At 35.3% G+C, this 22658-nt stretch overlaps 3 protein-coding genes across 4 annotated transcripts; 2 read left to right on the plus strand and 1 right to left on the minus strand.

Moving 5' to 3' along the window:
- Window positions 1-1995: 1995 nt before the first annotated feature.
- LOC140180202 (uncharacterized) lies at window positions 1996-3617 on the minus strand. Its single transcript, XM_072220642.1, has 4 exons — window positions 3310-3617; window positions 2538-3174; window positions 2434-2469; window positions 1996-2322 (listed from the first exon to the last, which is right to left on the minus strand). Exons 1-4 carry the CDS (start codon window positions 3615-3617, stop codon window positions 1996-1998), a joined length of 1308 nt encoding a protein of 435 aa, XP_072076743.1.
- A 10206-nt stretch (window positions 3618-13823) lies between these two features.
- Window positions 13824-15200, plus strand: LOC140180203 (serine/threonine-protein phosphatase 7 long form homolog). Its single transcript, XM_072220643.1, has 5 exons — window positions 13824-13940; window positions 14022-14090; window positions 14202-14545; window positions 14663-14750; window positions 14844-15200. Exons 1-5 carry the CDS (start codon window positions 13824-13826, stop codon window positions 15198-15200), a joined length of 975 nt encoding a protein of 324 aa, XP_072076744.1.
- A 4797-nt stretch (window positions 15201-19997) lies between these two features.
- On the plus strand, window positions 19998-22645 carry LOC112754820 (shikimate kinase 1, chloroplastic). 2 transcript variants are annotated; one of them, XM_025802599.3, is made up of 11 exons: window positions 19998-20216; window positions 20451-20671; window positions 20775-20833; window positions 20924-20978; window positions 21092-21164; window positions 21270-21357; window positions 21525-21607; window positions 21697-21826; window positions 21907-21985; window positions 22123-22187; window positions 22326-22645. In XM_025802599.3, exons 2-11 carry the CDS (start codon window positions 20464-20466, stop codon window positions 22374-22376), a joined length of 891 nt encoding a protein of 296 aa, XP_025658384.1. In that variant the 5' UTR covers window positions 19998-20216; window positions 20451-20463; the 3' UTR covers window positions 22377-22645. The 2 variants fall into 2 exon arrangements, with proteins under 2 accessions (XP_025658384.1, XP_025658385.1); XM_025802600.3 differs by having other exon boundaries at window positions 20102-20216; window positions 20454-20671.
- Window positions 22646-22658: the final 13 nt, after the last annotated feature.

The following is a 22658-nucleotide window of genomic DNA, read 5'->3' on the forward strand; positions in this document are numbered from 1 at the left end:
CAATTCAAGCTTATTCCTATTCTAAGATATTCATTCGCACCCAAGAACATGATGAATGTGATGATTATGTGACACTCATCACCATTCTCACCTATGAACGCGTGCCTGATAACCACTTCCGTTCTACATGAAGATGAGATAGAATGAGTATCTCTTAGATATCTAATACAGGGGACCGAGTCCGAGATATTAGAGTCTTCGTGGTATAAGTTAGAACCCATGGATGGCCATTCCCGAGATCCGGAAAGTCTAAACCTTGTCTGTGGTATTCCGAGTAGGATCTGGGAAGGGATGGCTGTGACGAGCTTCAAACTCGCGAGTGCTGGGCATAGTGACAGACGCAAAAGGATAGTAAATCCTATTCCAGTATGATCGAGAACCGACAGATGATTAGCCATGCAGTGACAGCGCATTGGACCATTTTCACAGAGAGGATGGATGTAGCCATTGACAACGGTGATGCCCTACATACAGCTTTCCATGGAAGGGAGTAGGAATGATTGGATGAAGACAACAGGAAAGCAGAGGTTCAGGAGGAACAAAAGCATCTCTATACGCTTATCTAAAATTCTCACCAATGAACATAAGTATCTCTATCCTAGTTTATATTTTAATTATGTTTTTATTGTCAATTCACCATAACCATTTAAATCCACCTGACTGAGATTTACAAGGTGACCATAGCTTGCTTCAAGCCGACAATCTCTGTGGGATCGATCCTTACTCACGTAAGGTTTATTACTTGGACGACCCAGTGCACTTGCTGGTTAGTTGTGCGAAGTTGTGACAAAGTGTGAGTCATGTTTGAGAGCACCAAGTTTTTGGCGCCATTGTTGATGATCGCAATTTTGTGTACCATGCAGGGGGCCTTATTTGTGAGGGCCTAAATGGTGGGTTGGGCCTTGGAGTGGCTTGTGGGCCTGGAGCTGTGGGCCTAACATGGTGTTGGGCTGTTGGAGCTGTAGCTGTAAGCCTCAGATGCGATTGGGCTAAGGGGGGTCTCATAATAGGCATCTTTACCCTGATTCTTTCCGTGCTAGTAGATGCTGCAGCAGCCGCAGCAGTGTTGGAGGGAGTTTTAGGAGTTGTTGCAGCACTCTTGGTAGATCTTGGTGCTTTCCTTACAAGGTTGGATCTAGCAGCTCTCCTTGTTTCAGCATGACTAGTTGAGCTGGATGTGTTCATGTTGGCCTACAATAAATTAACTCTAATTAATACATCTGAAGTTAGTGTAAACAGCAATTATTGAAAAATGTGCTACCTCTTCATCAGCTTCAGAGTGTGGATGGCCTTGTGTGAGCTCCTCTTCAACTACATCCATGGTTTCCTCCCAATACATCTCCTGCTCTGAGTCTGACATGTCTTGTAAGCCCCTGGCTGGCACAACTCCTCCTGTTGCTGGCTGACCTGCTTGAGGTGCTTCTTGTACATCTGCATCTTCCCCATGTGCAACATGATTCTTATCTGGACAGGTCCTGGAGTTGTGTCCCACCTACGAAGACAACATAATTCCAAGCATCAACAGAAAAGAACAGTCAACAGCAAGAGTTGTGGAACAAGTGAGTTTTTATTTACCTTTCTGCAATATTTACAACTTGTTTTTCCATAGCTCCTCTTGAGTTTGTACTGGCTCCCACTATGACTCTCTGATTCATGTCGTGCTCTCTTCTTTGTAGGCCTTCCTATTGGCCTCTTATAAGGTGGAGGGAGACACGGCAGGCCCTCTGCATCAGCCCAATACTCTTGACTAGGGACAGTGTTGATGTGAAATTGATATGTTCTGTTGTATGCCTCCATGGTCAGCCAATGGTGGGCATAATCCTCTGGTCGATGATTTTTTCTTTGAATTGCAGCCACTCCATGACAGCACGGCAGACCTGTCAGTTGCCACTTTCTACAAGTGCAAGTCCTGTCCTGAGTGTTGACTCGAACTGTTCGACCATGCCTTCTAACTTCAAAGACATTGTGGTCATCATCTCTCACCCATTGAGCTTCCTAGTAATTTCCTTCCTTCTTTTCCTTCTCTAATCTGCTCATTTGGATAGGAGCCAATTTCCCCGTATAGGCCATTAGTGCATCTTTATGCATTGCCATAGTCTTCATGAGGTAATATCTAATCTCCTCTAGCATGGTAATGATGCTCTTGCCTCTTAGCCCCACCATGGTTGCATTAAGTGACTCATCATTGTTATTGGTTATGTTATCCACTTTAGGCCAAGTAGAGAATCTTGATCTTGACCAAGTTTCTTGCTCATACTTAGCCAGATATTCCCATGCAGAAGTATTAATTCTCTTGATAGCATCCATACCTTCATTAAATTCCTAGTCAATCAATGCCCTTGCACATTGAAATAGCAATTGTTTAAGCTCTAGGTCTTTCCAGCGCTTGTTGAAATTCCTCCACATATGCATAGTACAAAACCTATGATTAACCCCTGGCATAACTTCTTGTAGAGCAGGAATTAGCCCCTGTCAATAACTAAGTTAGTAATCATATACTATAAGATAACTGAAGACACCAGTTATAGACAAGTTACCTTCTGTTTGTCAGACATGAAGTGCCAATCAAATTGCCTGTGATCCCTGATATCCTCCAACAAATACTCTAGGAATTCTTTCCAATTATTCTTTGTTTCTGCATCAACTACTCCACATGCAACTGGGAATAGATGATTGTTGGCATCCTGAGCAACGGCTGTCAGCAGCTGCCCCCCAAAATAACCCTTCAAAAATGCTCCATCAAGGCATAGGAAAGGCCTACATCCTTCCTTGAATCCCCGTTTGCAGGCATCTAGACACATGTAAAGACTTCTAAACTTAGGCAACCCTTCTTGTTGTGGGGTTGTGCTCATACGGCAAGTGGATCCTGGGTTGGCCTTACGGAGCTCATTCAAGTAAGTCCTTAACTTCAAATATTGTTCCCTTTCTGTGCCCTCAATGACATCCTTAGCCTTCTCCATTGCCCTAAACATCATCCTCTCTCCGACATATATATCAAACTCAACCTTGAACATATCTCGAGCCTCTCTATGAGACAAGTTAGGACAAACCCTAATCTTGCTAATCAACTCCTCCGAAACCCATTTATAAGTGACTGACCTGCTTTTGTTACTCCTTGGACATTTATGTTCATCGACCAATGTTTTGATTTGGTAACTAGGTGGCTGGTTTCTCCTTGCACAGTAAACTTCTCATGGACAAGTTTCGTTGTAACAGATGACCATCCACCTATGTGGTTCAACCTTGAGAAAAAAGGCCTCTCTGCCCAGCTGAATACTGTACTTCCTGACTGCATCCTTAAACTGCTACATCGTGCCAAACTCCATTCCTAACTCCAGTCTAATTTTGTCAAATTTTGTATCAGGATTATGTTGAGGGAATACCGGGTTTTCATCCTCAGAATCAAAACCGGGTGGGGTGTGCAGCTCTTCAGAATGATACTGATACTCAGTGGGCTCTTCATCATGGTCATGTGGGTTAGGAACAACCACCCTTGGAGCCTGATTCTCTTCCCTAGGTGGCAGAATCCTCTGCCCGGATGGACGGGGTCTTCGATGATTCCTCCGGCCTTGAACCCCACAACATGCATCCTCATCTAATTTTACAACATTACGCATTCATATGATTATGTTATTAATTAACAAACAACTTATGGTAAGTAAAACACAATCCCAACAATAAACAATATTACTACTAGGATCTACAATTCATATACTTACCAGCATGTGCATCACAATTGTTTTGTTGTGCAGGTTGAGCTCTACCAGTTGGTTGGGGCCTCGCATGTTTCTTCCTGCATTTTCTTCCCCTGCCATTAGCTTCTTCAGGATTAGATTGCCCCTCCTGGTCTTCAACATGTGTCTGATGGTTGTCTCTGATGAGCGGATAATTTATACGCTTTTTGGTATTATTTTTAGTATGTTTTTAGTATATTTTAGTTAATTTTTATTATGTTTTTACTAGTTTTTTATTCAAAAATCACATTCCTAGACTTCACTATGAGTTTGTATGTTTTTCTGTAATTTCAGGTAATTTCTGGCTGAAATTGAAGGACCTGAGCAAAAATCCGATTCAGATGCTGAAAAAGGACTGCAGATGTTGTTGGATTCTAACCTCCCTACACTCGAAGTGGATTTTATGGAGCTACAGAAGCCCAATTGGCTCTCTCTCAATTGCGTTGGAAAGTAGACATCCTGGGATTTCCAGAAATATATAATAGTCTATATTTTGCTCGATATTTAATGGTCTAAACTGGCGTTCCAAGTCAGCATAAAAATTTTAGCGTCAAAACGCCAGAACTGGCATAAAAGCTGGAGTTAAACGCCCAAACTGGCACCAAAGCTGGCGTTTAACTCCAAGAAAAGTCTCTACATGTGAAAGCTTCAATACTCAGCCCAAGCACACACCAAGTGGGCCCCGAAAGTGGATTACTGCATCATTTACTCATTTATGTAAATCCTAGGTTACTAGTTCTCTATGAATAGGACATTTTGCTATTGTATTTTGATCTTTAATTAGTCTTATGCTATCTTAGACCTTTATGGGGGCTGGCCATTCGGCCATTCCTGGACCTTCATTACTTTTGTATTTTCAACGGTGGAGTTTCTACACCCCATAGATTAAGGTGTGGAGCTCTGCTGTTCCTCATGAATTAATGCAAAGTACTATTGTTTTTCTATTCAACTCAAGCCTATTTCTTCTCTAAGATATTCATTCGCACACAAGAACATGATGAATGTGATGATTATGTGACACTCATCACCATTCTTACCTATGAACGCGTGCCTGACAACCACTTCCGTTCTATATGCAAACAAGCTTGAATGTGTATCTCTTGGGTTTCTAATCTAAGATTAAAACCTTCGTGGTATAGGCTAGAATTATTGGTGGCCATTCCTGAGATCCGGAAAGTCTAAACCTTGTCTGTGGTATTCCGAGTAGGATCTGGGAAGGGATGACTGTGACGAGCTTCAAAGTCGCGAGTGTTGGGCGTAGTGACAGACGCAAAAGGATCAATGGATCCTATTCCAACATGATCGAGAACCGACAGATGATTATCCGTGCAGTGACAACGCATTTGGACCATTTTCACTGAGAGGACGGACGGTAGCCATTGACAACAGTGATCCTCCAACATAAAGCTTGCCATGAAAAGGAGTATGAATGATTGAATGAAGGCAATAGGAAAGCAGAGATTCAGAAGGAGCAAAGCATCTCCATACGCTTATCTGAAATTCCCACCAATGAATTACATAAGTATTTCTATCCTATTTTATATTTTATTTATATTTAATTATCAAAATCCCATAACCATTTGAATATGCCTGACTGAGAGTTACAAGATGACCATAGCTTGCTTCAAGCCGACAATCTCCGTGGGATCGACCCTTACTCACGTAAGGTTTATTACTTGGACGACCCAGTGCACTTGCTGGTTAGTTGTGCAGAGTTGTGACAAAGAGTTGAGATTACATTCGTGTGTACCAAGTTGTTGGCGCCGTTTTAGAGATCACAATTTCGTGCACCAGTCTCCTAAATTGGGGGCCTCATTTTCAATTGTTGCAGCCTGAGTTTGATTAGAAAGCTTTTCAATAGTAGCCTCATCTGGCAACGCAGCATCATACCCCCCTTTGTTCAACGTTGGTTCATCCTCTTCTTGCTCTTGCTCCTCGTGTTGTGGGGGATCATCTTGATGATTTGCTTCATTTTCTGAAGGATCTCCCTCTACTTCTGTATTTTCAGATCCTTCATCCTCCTCATTTTGTTGGGGTTCCTGGTGCTGATTTTGCTGATCTTCTAAATGAGAAATCTCAACTTCTTCGTTACTGATAACCTCAGCCTCATCAACATACTCTGGATCCGCATCAACTGGATGCTCAAAATACAAGTGGACCCTGTTTTCATTCCCCAATGCAGCATCACACAACTTAACCACATCGGCATCCCTCCTGAGCACCCGTAACCCGTTAGCTAAATCCTTCCCTGACTCCAACCAATAAACTTCATTATACCTAGTATAACCTAAATCTAGAAACAAGCCTTCCACAAGGAATAGATTACATGTATCAACGTGCACCCTTTCGATGATACTCACTGAACCACCATTATACTTCAGCACACCATCCGCATCTTTCTCTAACCAACCCCGATGGTGATAAACAAATGTGATATGCGTAGCCATCTGACAAAAATCATCACAAAAGTCATAATCAGCTAACACAACATATCAAAACACCATCACAATACCTCCATATTCAAACCCCAAACGACTGATAATAAAACCAACGGAAACATAAAATGCTTACCAAAACCTTAGTTGTTCCACGGCGACTTCTTCACTCCGTATCAACGCCAAACGTGACACTGCATGTGACCTTACCAAATCCAACAGATGGATATAAAGCGACAAGTGACGAAGACAAGCAAAGACCACCACCAAGAAACTCTTCACTTTTGCATGTCCAACATAGTCTTAGTTAAATATGGTCTTTCACTAAAGGTTAATTTAGTAATTTCATTTGAATTGGGCAATTAGGGTTTCATAAATTAGGGATACAGGGAGAAAAGGGATTGAGATCCTAATACGGAGGCCATGTTGGATTTCCGTTTGCCACATCACCAAGCTCCGTTAAACGGAGAAGGGTTCTCCTCACGATTAGTCAATTTTGTAGCGTTTTTAAATTTTTCGAGGGTATGATTGTCGTTATCAAATATTAGGGTTATTTTTGTCAGCGTTTTACAAATTCGGGGGCATAATTGGTAATTTACTCTTAGTTTAATTATTTACGAGTAGACCTAATAGACTAAAATAATTATCCCAAGTGTATGTATAAATTAAGAATATCATGAAAAGAATCTATCTATCTATTCTATTATATAAAAATCGAATTTCTACATTTAATAATGGAGCTGACGTGGCATGCTCTGGAGAGTGTTTCCAATTTAATTATTTTAACTCATTCAATACAATTTATTACCATGACTTAAATATATCAGCTAATTGATTTATTACCATGACTTAATTATATCAGCTAATTGATTTGATTAGATATTTAAATATCGAGTCCTGCTAGGAAGCCAATGGACTATTTGTACAATGTGTACAATGAGCTATTGAGTTACAAAATGAACATCACCTATACTATCTAGAATAACCATCCGAGTACTAGGGATAATAAACATATTGAACTCTTGACCTTTCGGATCTAGAGCTCTAATACCATGTCATGATACCACTCATCCCAAAAGCTTCAACTGATGAAAAAATGTAATACTAATGATTATATCTCTAATACTCCCTAAACCTCCATTGTACACATTGTACAAATATTCCATTGGTTCCTCATACTTTCCCTTAAATATCAATATAATTTATTATAATATATATTACTTGATTAATTTTACTACATTAATTATAATTTGTTATATTAGTTAATAAGTTTATTCATTTATAAAGTCTAAAATAAAATAAATATTACTTGATTAATGTTACTACATTAATTGTAATTTGTTATATTCGTTAATTAATTTATTCATTTATAAAGTCTAAAATAAAATTAAATAAATAATTTATTATTTATTCTAATTGAATTCATTAAATTTAATTATACATTTTATACGAATTAATAATAATTTATAAATCACTCTAATTTATAATATTCAATAAAATAATTTGTAAATCACTTTATATTATATATGTATTAACGAAATATTATATATATCTTAATGTGCTAGTTAAATATTATATACGCATAGAAAAATAAATACAAAGATGATTTATATAGTATTGATAATATTATATTAGCACGGTAATTTTTGTTTGTTTTGGTATCATATAGTATTGATAATGATAATATTATTATATAGTGTTATATAAACTTTTCAATATTATTATAGAATATTGAAAAATGATCCCTTATGACAATCACTCTTAGTGGAATAGTGTGTCTCTTATATAGTATTGATAATTGTTGCTTAATTTAAAGTAATTGTATATTAGTATCTTAAATTTATTTTTCAATAATGATCTAAATAGATAAATCTAATTGAATTGAATGATTATATAAAATATTTTATATTATTAATATGTTAAAATTAAATTCATTTTTCGGTGCAAAATTTTATGGGTAAATTTTATACAAGATTAAGTTATTTTTTTATTTGTTTTATCTGTGTTACTTTATTTAATTTTAAGTAGCGTCATATTTATAATTACCGTCGGTATGATATTTTATAAAATATGAAAGTCAATTTTTTTTATAATTTAAATATCAATGTTTGAGTTAATTTTAATTTAACTTTTTTAAATTAACATTATCTTTCATTTAGATCTTAATTAATTTAAAATACAAAAATACTAATCTGCCCTTTTCTCTTTAAATAATAATAACTTTAATTTATTTACTGCCTTTTTTTTATATTTTGTTTAGCAAATATAATATATGGATTAGGATGGAGTTAAAGAAGACTCTATGTGATACATGTTTGGCACTGATAAATTCATATGACATAGATTTATTAAAGCCAAGTGTCTCTGTGTTCTCATGTCTCATCTCATCTTTCAAAATCTAAACACATTTTGAATGTAGGGATTTCAATTATATTTATTTTTTCCCTCTTCAATAAATACTACCATCTTTTCCTGTTTTTGCTAGGCTTATCTTTTGTTAAAAAAATATAAAAAAATGTAAAAGAAAAATCAAAGAAATTAAAACTATTATTATATTTTAAAAAATTAAATGCTCTTTTAATTAAATATTTATGTAATTCCTATCTAGATATAAATTGTATTTTAATATATTGAGTGATAAATATAAAAAAATATATAATAGATAAGTTAAAATAATGAATAATGAGATACTTATTCTATTACATAAAAATTAACTTTTTGTACTTAATGATAAAGCTGACGTGGCATGCTTCTCACAGTGTTTTCTGATTTATTTCTTTTAACTCATTAAATACAATTCATTACGGTAGATTAATTATATCAACTAATTGATTCAATTAGATATTTAAGTATCACACAATTTAATATTATGTATATCAATTAATTGAATATAACTGTTAAGGTATAATTAGGATCAATTAGATCAATTAGCATTATTCAACATATTTGAATATTTATTATATGATATTACGTCTTTATTATTTCGATTCTTTTATTACCTATAAATACACTTCTATATTATATCATTCTACTCAACTTGAATACTTACAAATCTTTTTTCTATTACTCCGTCTCCCCTTTCTAACATGGTATCAGAGTTATGGTATCCTCTTTGAGGAGGATAAGTTGATTATCTTCTTTTCTAACATGGTATCAGAGTTATGGTATCCTCCTTGAGGAGGATAAGTTGATTTTCTTCTGGTGAAATCGCCGTACTTTTTATATTTTTCTTCCATGCCATTTTTTTCTTATCTTTTGTTAATGCTTTGATACTTTTCTGACCCCACTGATTAGCTAATCCACTACTTACTTATTCTCATGGAGAAACTATATGTTTTTCGTCACCTTCCGATAGTTTGTCATCTCTTCGTACTTTGTCACTTTTCAACAGTTTTCCGGCAGTTCGCCATCTTTTCAGCAGTTTTTCGACAGTTGGCCACTCTTGCGGCAATTCCGTCTGCGTTTTTTTTATCGCCAGTTCTGTCTGCGTTTCTTTTTGACAATTTCGTCTACGCTTCCTTCCGACAGTTCCTTCTGCATTTTCTTGTGGCAGTTTTGTCTGCACTTTCTTTAGGCTGTTTTGTTTGCACCTGTTCTATCAGTTTATGTATTTTTTTTATTTAGTTGTTTCAAATAAATTTCAAACTCAAGTTGTCACTTGAGTTTGAGGGAGGATGTTAGAGTATAATTATGATTAATTAGCATTATTTAATATATCTGAATATTTATTATACGATATTACGTCTTTATTATTTCGATTCTCTTAGCACCTATAAATACCCTTTTATGTTGTATCATTCTACAAAACTTGAATACACACAAACCTTTTCTCTGCTACTCTCTCTTACCCTTTCTAATAATAATAAATACAATTTAATTTAATAGTTTATTTTTCTCCTATGTATTTTGATTTGTATAGTTACTATTGATCTTGCTGTTTTCGATCTTACTGTTTTCATTTTCTTAAATTGTTCTTTTTTTTATGACTTGATAATTTAAAAAAAACGCAAAGAAAGGAAAAAAAATAATGGCTAAAGACGGAGATTAGAAGCCTAAAGTAGCAACATTATTCCTCGGCATTATTATTATTAATAAGAACTTTATTATTTCTTTACTAACATTCTTTAATACGAGTTTCGTTTCTTTTTCTTTATTATTGTTAATGCTTTTATTCTTTTCTTATCTAATTATAAATCTCCTTATACTAACTTTTTGATAAAATATTTTTTTTGTTTAATAATTTTTTTCTCTATTTTTTGTCTAAAATAATTTATATTAGAAAAAAAAAGTTACAAATTAAATTTTAAAATTTAAATTTAAATAAGATGTGCAAAAGATAACTATTGAATTTATTTGGTCGATTTAAACACTTTGTATTATTGTCATTGAAAATTTTAAATATTATTATAAAATTCTAGATATTTTTATTTTATTGTTCCTAAATTATAGGGCAAAACACTAAGATAAGCTAAGGAGAAGCAAATTTTACGAAAATCAGCCAAATGGAAAACTGATTCAGGAATCCACCATTGCACAAAATCATGTAGTTCGAATTAGGTTACGTCGAACTAGATTTGAATGTAATTCGAAACAAGCTGTTTCGAATTACGTTAGCACCTGAACATTGCATAATTCGAATCGCATGGATTCGAATTACAATTGCATAAATCGAAGCAAGCTGATTCGAATTAGCTTGTGAAACAAAAATACTGAGAGGATCTTTATCAGTGAACTTCACACCGGAACGTGTTTTCCTCTTAATCGATCCTCTGTGGTGAACCAACACTACAAAACTCTCCTCACTAGCCATTTTTCCCCTCTAATAAGAGCAACTCACGTTCACACCATATATATACAGCTCTACTCCTTTATAATTTGAACCAGCCTGGTTTGAACTATACTTTGTTTAATTCGAATTAATCCACTTCGAATTACATGGAATTGCGTCATTGGAAGTTGTTCGAATCAACTTGATTCGAATTACATGTTACTGTGTAATTTGAATCAGCTGAATTTGAATTATGTTGCTTTGTGTGTCAGTGAGTAATTCGAATCTACATGATTCGAATTACATGTAATCTAAGTTCGAAGCAGGTAGGTTCGAACTACATGTAAACGTGGTTTGGTTGATTGATGAATCAGATTTTGCTTTGGCTGATTTCTGTAAAATTGTTCTTCCCTTGGCTTATTTATGTTTTTTGCCCTAAATTACACATTATACCGTGTATTTAAAAAGTTTCATCATTTTTAAAATAAGTGTAACATTAGATACTTTTTAGATACAATAAATGAATAATAAAGTTAAAGTGAGTAACAAAATTGATTATATAATAAGATACAAATTTTTAGAATTTCTAGCATAATTAACAAATTTTTAGTTTCAAAATAAATGTTTACTCTATTTTTATCTTTTATTTGAATTTTTTTTACAATTTTTTCTTGATTTTCTAAATTAATTATGATTGTAATAATTCATCATAAATTTGTGTCTTGTAGAAAAAAATTATCAATCATAAAATGTAGAAGACTTAACCAAAAAATTTAAAAAATATTGATTAATCACAAAATAAAAAATTATAAATTGTGCTTTAATTATATTGTAAAATACAAATTGGGACTATTTAAAATTAATTTTTTACCATTAATATTAACTTAAATTATGATAAGGTAAAAAATAAAAATTGTATATAATAATTTAATTTTATTATTTATACTACCAAAATTATTCTTTAATTTATTATATCCTATTTATTTTTATTCATTGGTGATCTTTAATTGTCTATTTTCAATAAAAAATTAAACTAATTAAATTGATTTTTTTTTCAATTAGTAATATAATTATTATGATATTTACTTTGTTCAGTAATATTTTTTAATTTATTTAATCTGATTAATCTGATTAATTATCTCTTTCTTATTTTATGCTAATTTAACTAATTAAAGTTAATAAATTTCAGTTATTTTAATTCTTGTAATTTTTTATTATAATAATGTATTTTAATTAATGCATTAATATAATTTTAATATTTATATGTCATTAATAATAATAATATCATTTTAAAGTGATATTTTATTCCCAATTATATATATATATATATATATATATATATATATATATATATATATATATATATATATATATATATGTCTAATTGTAGAAAATCTATTATTTTTTTATACAATTAGATTAGACCTATTTATATTTAATTTATTTGATTATTTAGTTAAAATTAATTATATTAAAAGATTAGATTAAGAGTATGGTAGATTAATTATATTAAAAAATTAAGATTATGATAAATTATCATTATTTTATTATTTTTTATTTTTTGATATTAATTTAGATATTTAATTTTTTTATTATTATTTTTTATTCTCTTATTCTATGTATTTATTCTCATAAATCTTGCTAAATTAAACAAGGTACTGTATATCTTCTTTTTGTTCCTCTTTTATATACACATAAAATTTATTAAATTATTTCTCTTCCTTCAATATTTTATTGGTTCTTATTTTTCTAAAATTTACTTTAATTTATGTATTTATTCTTAGGGTAAAAAACTTATATGCGCCAAGGGGAGTTCAAAATTACCCAAATCAGCCAAACGAAATTCTGATACATCAATCAACCAAAGAACACTTTAATGTAATTCGAATCAATAAAATTCGAATTAGATTTCCACATAATTCGAATTGACATAGTTCGAATTATTCGAAACCATTGCCAACACGTAATTCAAATTAACATGCAACGAATTATAGAATCGTAATTTGAATTGTATCAATTCGAATTAGTAAGAAAACGTGATTAGTACATAGTTCGAATAAAGTTGATTCGAATTACTCAATTTGCGAAATAAAGGGTCATTCGAAACGAGTTAATTCGAATTATAACGGAGTGGCTTATATAAGGAGTTCGAACCAAGGTCATTCGAATCAGTTTTCTATTCTCATACCCCACCAAATTCCAGAGAAAACGACCCAGAATCGGTCTGAGAAAGAGTGGAAAGGCAAAGCCAGACGATGGGGGACGATCTGGGAAGGCTGTATCGACTAGATGGAGTTGCTCATATCGCCGGGGTGATCAACGACGAGGTTAGTGGTTTTTGATAGTGATTTATGATATTGGTTTATGTTAGTGGTTTATGAAAGCGGTATTGCTAGTGGTTTATGTTAGTTGTTTTGCATGCGGTTTTATTGGCGGTTTATGTTAGTGGGTTCACTCAGTGGTATTGCATGCGGTTTCATCTAGTGTTTTTGTTTGCGGTTTTAATGGTGGTTTATTTTAGCGGGTTTTGTTAGCGATTTAGGGTGGCGGTATTGGAGGTGGTTAATTGAGTGGTTTTGCATGTGGTTTTGGTAAGTGGATTTGCATGTGGATTATGTTTGTGATTTTTTGTATGCGATTTTAGTATGCGATTTTGCTAGTGGTTTACTACAATTTGCTTGTGCAAGTGGTTTTCCAGAAAAGGTCTACAGAAAAGGTCTATGTTTGCGGTTTTCGTAAGCAATTTTGGTAGTGGTTGACTATATCTGCTATTGCATGTGGTATCCTTTACTTGTTTACGTCGTGAATTGTATCTGTTAGTGATACTGTAAATCGTTCTAATTATGCGGTCTATGTAATACGCAACCCCGGCGTTGCATATCGAGCATGCGGCGGCAGCAGGGGATGCGGCTCGATGAGAGGTACGTTCCGTACTTGCAGATGGCCGGATTATACTATCTTGCGAGACTGAACGACAGATGGTTCCGATTGGACGAGCCCCTTGTGAGTGCCTTCGTGGAGAGGTGGCGTCCGGAGACGCACACATTCCACATGCCGTTCGGAGAGTGCACGATCACACTTCAGGACGTTGCGTACCAGTTGGGGTTGCCAGTGGATGGACGTTACGTCAGTGGTTGCCTAACAGACTTCCACGTATACATAGAGGGTGCCAGGCCAGCTTGGCAGTAGTTCCAGGAGTTGCTTGGTGTGTTACCTCCTGCGAACCAAATACAAAAGTTCGCAGTGAACTGCACCTGGTTCCAGGAGACCTTTGGAGAGTGTCCCGAGGGGGCAGATGAGGAGACGGTGAGGCGCTTTGCCCGTGCCTATATCATGATGCTGTTGGGCACCCAGCTGTTTGCCGACAAGTCCGGCAATCGTATTCACATAAGGTGGCTACCGTTTGTGGCTAGGCTTGAGGAGATGGGTGGCTATAGCTGGAGGTCGACGGCACTAGCATGGTTGTACATGTGCATGTACCGAGTGGCCAACAGACACGTCGTGAAGTTAGATAGGCCTTTACAGTTACTTCAGTCTTGGATCTTTTGGCGGTTTTCTGGTTTTAGGCTAGCTGGGTATGATGCGTTTAGCTGGCCCCTTGCCTCGAGGTACCACTATTGTAGTGTACAATTCATCTTTATTTTATTTATTTTCAGTTTCGCATGCAATTTTTTCCATTTTAGAATCATTCATGACTGCACTACCATGTTTAAATTCCTATGCAGGTGGTCAGGTTACAATCCTGGGGTTAGCGAGAAGGGACCTCGGGTGCAGATGGCTCGACTGAGGATCGACATGTTACAGGCTAGGGATGTAAGTACGCTAACCTCTTATGTATAGTAATTGCCTTTTTCAGTTTATATGGTTTAACGAATTTGTCAAATGGATTTGATTTGCTCTTTTCAGTTTATATGGATGCCCTATAGCACACCCGACGTCCTTCAGGTTGTCCATCCGGAGGTCCTGGAGCCTCGTCATACGATGTTATGGCGGTGTGTGATGTCCCTTATATATTTTGCGGTGGTTGAGTGGCATCAGGTTGATAGAGTGTTACCGCAGTTCGGCGGCGTACAGCCTCCACTGCATCCCGCCCTGAACATCAACTTCTTGATGTCGAAGGACGAGAGAGGAGGTGATCGTTGGTTCCCGTCCCATTTACAGCATTGGCATCTTCACTGGGAGACACGTGCGGATCACGTGTTACGGTTCGACGTTGTTGCCGACCCGGGACCCTCACATGAGTTCTTGGACTGGTGGCATTAGCACGGAAAGAGGTTCTTGTCACCTGAGATGTACTTGGGGGATCCGAGAGGTATTCCTATTCCGGTTGAGGCGACGCAGAGGGGGGCCGGCAGAGTACTTGATATGGACCGAGTTGACGACGTTCCTGACAGGCGTCGGGTGGAGAGGAGAGCTCGAGTCGGGACACGCCGTAGTCAGCGTAAGTGGAGGTGGCTGGACCAGGCTATGGAGGAGGGTGATGAGATCGGTAGGGGCGGTGGACGACGACGAGGACGTGGAGGCAGGAGGAGGGGGGCTGCTCCTAGGCAGGATATGCCTGATCGTGGTGAGGATGCCGCTGGAGGAGGGGCTCCGGTTGGGGGTGTCATGTCCGCTCATGGCGGACATGGTGGAGAGTTGTATGGATCCGTTGTACCGTTTCACTTCCCAGATGCCCTTGCGCTGCCGGAGACTCAACCGAATCAACCATGTGCACCCATTCCCAAACTCAGAACACTTTCGCACATACCGGCGATAGTCAGACTCAACTACCTTGTACTGTACCCCTCGGCGGATGCTGTAAGTTTTCACACTCAACAGGGCCTCATCTTTATCCTAGAACTGCTGACCAACCTGGAACTCTGTCATACCAGCAGACCCGTCCGCATCTCTAGCGCCAAATCCAACAGCCTGCCTCATGGCATCCAGGTCCAATGATGAAAAATGGGGTGGGTACTGCTATGTGCCAGAACTAGATCCACCTGCAGCCCCTCTCGGGTCACTCGCTCCGAGGTCATCGCCATTGTCATCAGCAATCAGATTCGGCTCAACATCATCGTCATCTGGATCATCAAACAATCCGTCTCCAATACCAGCCGGTGTAGCACAATGTAATGAGGTCGGAAGATGTTCTCCTGTACCAACCTCGTCGCCGACATTGCCGCTGAGATCAACAGCGAACGAAGGGGAGGTGACAGGCTGGATCGGTGGCTCGTATGCAGGGACGGAGGAAGAAGCAACGGCAGGTCTTGAGCTAGAACCGGCCACCGTGGCTAAAGTGTGTGTATTCCGGTTCGAACCCCCCGAGCTAGAAACTACATCAACCAACTTTGCCAACAGCTCAGGTGTCCTCACCTTGGAAAACTACCGGCGACAATGAAACATGACCTGCAAGTCCTCATCACTCTTGATCGTGAAACAATCATACTTCACGGTATCTTGGAGCACCGTGGTTGGAATGCGATAGAAAAAACTTCTTAACCCTTTTCACACCATCCAGACCAAGTTTCAGCAGTACAGAGCTAACAAGGTCATCATAACTCGTCGTAGGCCTCACGATAATACAGAGAGGATCCTATTGGTGAACTTCACACCAGATCGAGTTTTTTTCTTAATCGATCCTCTGTGGTGAACCAACACTAGAAAACTATCCTCACTAGCCACCTGACCCCTCTATTGAGAGCAATTCACGTACACCTCATATATATAGAGCTCTGCTTCACAGTAATTCGAATCAATTCCATTCGCACTATATATACGTAATTCGAATTAACTCAATTCGAATTACTTTTAATTACCAAACGAGAGTAATTCGAATCAAGAAGATTCGAACTTTCCCCTTAACACGTGATGATAGTAATTCGAACTATGCTTCCTTAATTTGATGCATGTTGATTCGAACTACTTTGGAATAATGCTTGGGAATAATTCGAATTATGTCAATTCGAATTATGTGGAAATCTAATTCGAATTTTATTGATTTGAATTATATTAAAGTGTTCTTTGGTTGAATGATGTATCAGAATTTCGTTTAGCTGATTTGGGTAATTTTGAACTCCCCTTGGCGCATATAAGTTTTTTACCCTTATTCTTACTATACCTAATTTTTTTTATTTATGTGTAATATACATTCTTATATATGTTATAGAAATATGATTTGATTCCATTAACTTGCCAAAATTTTTTAAAAAATATAAAGCTAAAGTACAAAAATATATTTATAGATATTTTACTTTTTTAACTAAAAAATATAATATTTTTTGTCATATTTGTTGAAATTCTAAGTTAAATATGAATATTGATTTTTGAAAAAGAATAAATATATTTTAAATTTTTTGCATCTAAAAATAATATTCTATCAATGTTAGAATTATTTAGATGGATAAGTAATAGTGAACATAAAATTATTTAGGATGGATAGAACTAAGTAAATATTTTTATTGAAAATAAGAATTTAAAATATTATATTCAATTCTCAATAGTCAACCTCTCATTGTATTTTCAAAAGATTTTTGAAAAAATGAAATAATTTTAGGTGTATAATTTTTTGTAAAAATTTAATTAATTTAAGGTATTTATTATCGTTGATTAAAAAAGTAAATTGAAATTACAATTTAATATTTTGATACTCTTAAAATATTATTTATTTATTTTTTTAGCATTTTTTATCATCCAATGATCACATTAATATAATTTAATTCAATCAAATTATTTATTATTATTTGATCGAATAAAAATGCTATTTTAGTTGAAAATTTTAGGATTTCTCAACCTCAAAATCATTCATGTTAAATCATTAAGAAATATAACAGAGAGTGCGAAAGCGTCTCTTCATTCGAGAGTATGATTGAGATAAGAGAGCTTGGCTCTTGTGATTCTTTGATCTTCGTCAACCAAAATCTTCTGTATTCCTGATTGGGGTTAATCACAATTTCACTGTGAGAAAAGAGCTACGAAGGCAAGTTTGATGGGTTGGAGACCAAAAATCTGAAGTCGTTATTTATATTTGAGTGTGACACTCATTAAACCCTAAAACTCAAATAAAATAGTATCTATGATTTTAATCTCATTTATCAAAATCAAAAGTAATAATGACTTATTTAATTCAACGTTTATGACAATAAATGAAATCACCGTTATATAAGTCATTTAATGTGAAATTACTTAATTTGCAATTATAATTAATATATGTATTGTCCATAAATATATTAAGAGATAATAATTTCCTAACAATCTTCCACTTGAACTATACATATATATTTTTCTGAGATAATCACCTTTTATAAATTTTACACGCAAATCTAAATGTTATTTCCCTTCTTACTTTAATAATCTGGTCTGTCTCATATATTAGTTATGAAATTACCGAAATTTTTATCACATTAGCGTCGCAACGAAACCACGATAATCCCATACTAAAATACTCAACCATATAGATAAAATTTGGATGAGAAAATTCAGAAATTACATGCAAAAATAATCTCATTCATGTCTATTTTCAATTTGAATAAAAATTCTATTTTATTCGGTAACAGACTTAGATGAAACTGCAACGGCAACGTCCAGGCTCATAACGACGGCGAGTAAGTAATGAGTTTGTGGAAGAAGAAGAGAAGAACTTAAGAGACTCACAATAAGAGAGAGAGATGGGGGGAATTTATCTAGAGAAAATGGACTCGGCAGAAGAAAGGTGGCGACGGGCTCAACAGTGACAGTAACGGGATGAGCAGCGATGACGACATGAGCTGTGAAGGAAGATGGAGCTGTGAAGGGGTATGCGGCAATGGGCTCAGCAACAACGATGATGGGAGCTATGCGGTTTTTTGTGAAGAAGCCGAGAAGAAGAAGATTCTAGGTGAGGATGACTGAGTTTATCTTGCATGGCTATAAAGTACGGACTGAAGTTGTTAATCACTGAATCTGAATCTGTGATGTGAGGCAAATCCTAATTCCTAAAAAGTGTTTATATGTATATATTCGGGGCGGGTACACCCTAAATCCGACCGTTCTCTGTCCTGAGCAAAATCTGCCTCAACTCGGGTTAAGTTATTACCCTCTCCAATCGAGTATAGACGGGTCGGGTACCCGCGTATTCGGATACTCCTACCAAGTCTAACCGCGTATTAATACTCCATTTATTAAGGGTTTATCATTATCCAATGGATTGCTATATACACAAGACAATATTCTAACTCCTAATAATTGTTTAAACGGATAAGTGAGATGATTATTCAACAAACTCAAATTGATTAAGACAAATACTAATTATTTTTAATATTTTAATATTAAAAATTTTAAAAATTTAATTTTAATTATAATTTTATAAAATATTTATAATAATAATTATTATATATATTATTTAATTTTTAATAAATTTTTTTTATATAATTTTGTGTATTATCGTACCGGCTACGAGAACATACACTAGTATTATTAATTAGAGTGAATACCCCATCCGACCCTGACAATTATCTCGAAAGGACAACGAGGCCCCCAAGAAAAAAAACACCCAATCCGGCCCCTGATAATTTTTTTTGGACTGATTAGCCCCTGTAACAAAAAAAATAACATTAATTTTTTTTTGGCACAGGAGTCTCGTTGTCCTTTCGAAGTAATTGTCGGGGGCCGGGTTGAGTTTTTTTTTTGTCAGGGATCGGATTGGGATTTTTTTTGTCAGGAACCTCGTTGTCTTTCGAGGTAATTGTTAGGGGCTGATTTGGGTTTTTCTCTATTAATTACCTATCATACGCATGTCAGGTTTAATCTTATCTCAATAACAAAAAAATAAAAAAGGTTTAATCTTATCAGCTTTTTCATATTTTGGCCCTTACTTGCCTCTCCAGCTTTTTATTCTTCACCAGACAACCGTTTCTTTTCACTTTTTGGTGAATAGAAGAAGCGATAATTGCATGAGTGCGTATGGTGGTGTGTGTCATGCATTTGATAATGCCATTTCTGTTCATAAGAAAAAAAATATAAATGACAGAAAATTTCGCACTGACAGAAAGATTGTGAAACAATTCCAATTCTAAATCCTCTTCTACAGTCTCACTAATAATCATCCACCACATGACCACAATAATAATAATAATAATAATAATAATGTATGACACTATTCTGTTTTCAATCAACCATGATTTGATCTCTCTTCCACATTCTTTTTCGTCATCAATTGATTCAATTCCACCAATTCATTCATATTACATTAATATTTTCCTTCTTTTTCGGCGCCCGAATCCTCCGAACCGTGAAAGCCTTTGTCCACGTAACAAGTACGAGGTCAGAGTTTTAAGATTTCAAATTCTCTCTGTTTTTTTTTTTTTTTTAATTTTCTATATATTTTGTTTTCAACATTCATATGGAGAACCGAATTCAAGCCAAAATCATAGAAACAGTGTGAATCGAGTGTCGGAGTTTTTTTTTTTAAATGTATTTGTTTGATTTATTCTGGATTAACGCTGATATAAGTTACCAAAAAAAATAACACTGATATATCGACTGAAACCATTTCAGTAGAAGTGAAGCCATGGAATCTAAAGCTGTTCAAAGGTTACAGTTTCCAGCCATGGTGTATTCAGATAAGGGTGGAAGAACAGTACCAAGTGGTTCTCTTAACGTGTCTTGTGGTTTTATGGAACATAAGAAGCTTCGGGTTTTTGTTTCAGTGCCTTCGACGAAGATTCAACAGAGAAAGCTCCCTTTGAAGATTGCATGTTCTAATAACAAAGTTCCAGGTTGCTAAGATAATTAATTAATGACTTTTTTAATATAATTTTTATTGCAATCATACTTTCGTGTTCATTATTTTTTTATTTTTTTATTTTTTCAAATTTGTAGCTTCAACATTGAAATCTGAAAGCTTTAAGACTCCTCTCAGTGAAGAGTTGATTCTGAAGGTAAAAAAGTATGACACATTTCATCTTTCTTATGGTGTGGTTATGGATATGCCATTATTGTCTTACTTGATTGAATCATTTAAATTTCAGAGTAAATCCAAAGAGGTGGAACCGTATTTAAGTGGACGCTGTATATATCTTGTTGGTTAGTCTTTCGGTTGAAATACTCGTGCTTATGTTGTACACATTAATTAATATAGATGCCAAGAATAATTGTTAATTACTCTGGTCCTCAATTTCTGGGTTTTGAGATTGCAGGAATGATGGGATCTGGAAAGACAACTGTAGGGAAGATTCTGTCACAAGTGCTTTGTTATTCGTTTTTTGATAGGTTGGTACTGACTGTAATTAAGATCAGAAATTATTTCAAGGGAACAATATATGTATATAGTTCCACCTCAACATTTTCTGTAGCAATCTTTTTTCATGGGACCAGCGATACATTGATTGAGGAGGAGGTTGATGGAACTTCAGTAGCTGATATATTCAAGCACTATGGAGAGACTTTTTTCCGTGATAAAGAGGTCAGTTCAAAAATATCTTCAGTTTATGCGATATAAATCTCCTTACCTTTGTGTAATAAGGACACTTGTTATTGTATCATATCAATGTTTATGTGATTCTTTTGTTGTTTTATTATTATTATCACAATATAGCCATTCATTTTCTGTGGTTATTTTCACGGTTGCAGACTGAGGTGTTGCGGAAGTTGTCAATGACGCATAGACATGTTATATCCACGGGCGGAGGTGCTGTTGTGAGGCCTATTAATTGGTATACCAATTTAATCTTCATGTTAACGATGAACTCTTATGGAGATTATTGAGTCTTCACTTATACTTAATTATATGTGGAATTGCTAGGAAATATATGCACAAAGGGGTTAGCATATGGTTGGATGTACCTGTAGAAGCATTGGCTCAGAGAATAACAGCTGTAGGAACTAATTCTCGCCCACTTCTACATTCTGAAGTAGGAGATGCATACACTAAGGTAGTAATCAATATGAATTTGATCACAAAGTGGAGCAATTGGGATCAATATTGATTTTACACTTTGGATTTAATTTGCAGACTTTCATGCGTTTGTCTTCTCTTTTTGAAGAACGAAGCCAAGCATATGCAAATGCCAATGCCAAGGTCTCCTTAGAAAGTATGGTTCTCAATAATATTATTTCTTCTTCTCTAGTACCTTACTTAAATATGTGGAAATATAGCACTAGAGTAACATAACTATCTCATGGTATGCTTCCTAGAAAATCTGTATATGATTATTGTGTTATTTTGCAGATATAGCAGCAAAACTGGGCCAAAAAGATGTATCAGATTTGACTCCAACTGCTATTGCAATTGAGGTCATGTCACTTTCTGCCTTATTACCTTCTGATTCCTAAACTTAATTGTTTGCTCTTGATTACATACAATTGAAAACATTAGTAGAATTACCATTGGAACGCTTTCACTTATCTGACTTGAGGCTGTGTATTTCTCAGGCTCTGGAACAAATCCTAGGCTTTCTAAAGAGTGAAGATGGATATTGCTAGCTCAAGCTGGTTATAATTTCTCTTCAAACCTCATTTAGTGCAGGAGAATATGCTTTTCCTTTGTGTTTGGAAAGAATTGATGTAATGCGGCACCAACATGGCACATATTTAATGTTCATGCACGATTAGTGTTACATAATTTGAGAGGAACTGGAAGCAGCAAGTATTCAGTATATACAGTTTTGATTTTTTGTTCCATTATAAACAGGCGCAAAGCACGTGCATTGTAATATGATATGGTTATATCAGTTTTGTGTACGCTTTCTTCAGATGCGTCTGCTC

The sequence above is a fragment of the Arachis hypogaea genome, chromosome 16 (genome assembly GCF_003086295.3).
Source record: "Arachis hypogaea cultivar Tifrunner chromosome 16, arahy.Tifrunner.gnm2.J5K5, whole genome shotgun sequence".
In the NCBI taxonomy this organism is placed as follows: domain Eukaryota; kingdom Viridiplantae; phylum Streptophyta; class Magnoliopsida; order Fabales; family Fabaceae; genus Arachis; species Arachis hypogaea.

What these genes read in the sequence shown, in the direction of transcription:
- LOC140180202 (XM_072220642.1), bottom strand. Translation starts at nt 3,617, where the DNA reads ATGCGTAATGTTGTAAAATTAGATGAGGATGCATGTTGTGGGGTTCAA. An exon ending in GGAATGGAGTTTGGCACGAT is followed by an intron (nt 3,175 to 3,309) that starts GTAGCAGTTTAA and finishes TTACTGTGCAAG; the next exon opens with GAGAAACCAGCCACCTAGTT. An exon ending in TCATGTCTGACAAACAGAAG is followed by an intron (nt 2,470 to 2,537) that starts GTAACTTGTCTA and finishes AGTTATTGACAG; the next exon opens with GGGCTAATTCCTGCTCTACA.
- LOC140180203 (XM_072220643.1), top strand. Translation starts at nt 13,824, where the DNA reads ATGCGGCGGCAGCAGGGGATGCGGCTCGATGAGAGGTACGTTCCGTAC. An exon ending in TCCGATTGGACGAGCCCCTT is followed by an intron (nt 13,941 to 14,021) that starts GTGAGTGCCTTC and finishes ATCACACTTCAG; the next exon opens with GACGTTGCGTACCAGTTGGG. An exon ending in AGCTGGCCCCTTGCCTCGAG is followed by an intron (nt 14,546 to 14,662) that starts GTACCACTATTG and finishes ATTCCTATGCAG; the next exon opens with GTGGTCAGGTTACAATCCTG.
- LOC112754820 (XM_025802599.3), top strand. Translation starts at nt 20,464, where the DNA reads ATGGAATCTAAAGCTGTTCAAAGGTTACAGTTTCCAGCCATGGTGTAT. An exon ending in TGTTATTCGTTTTTTGATAG is followed by an intron (nt 21,165 to 21,269) that starts GTTGGTACTGAC and finishes TCATGGGACCAG; the next exon opens with CGATACATTGATTGAGGAGG. An exon ending in CAACTGCTATTGCAATTGAG is followed by an intron (nt 22,188 to 22,325) that starts GTCATGTCACTT and finishes TGTATTTCTCAG; the next exon opens with GCTCTGGAACAAATCCTAGG.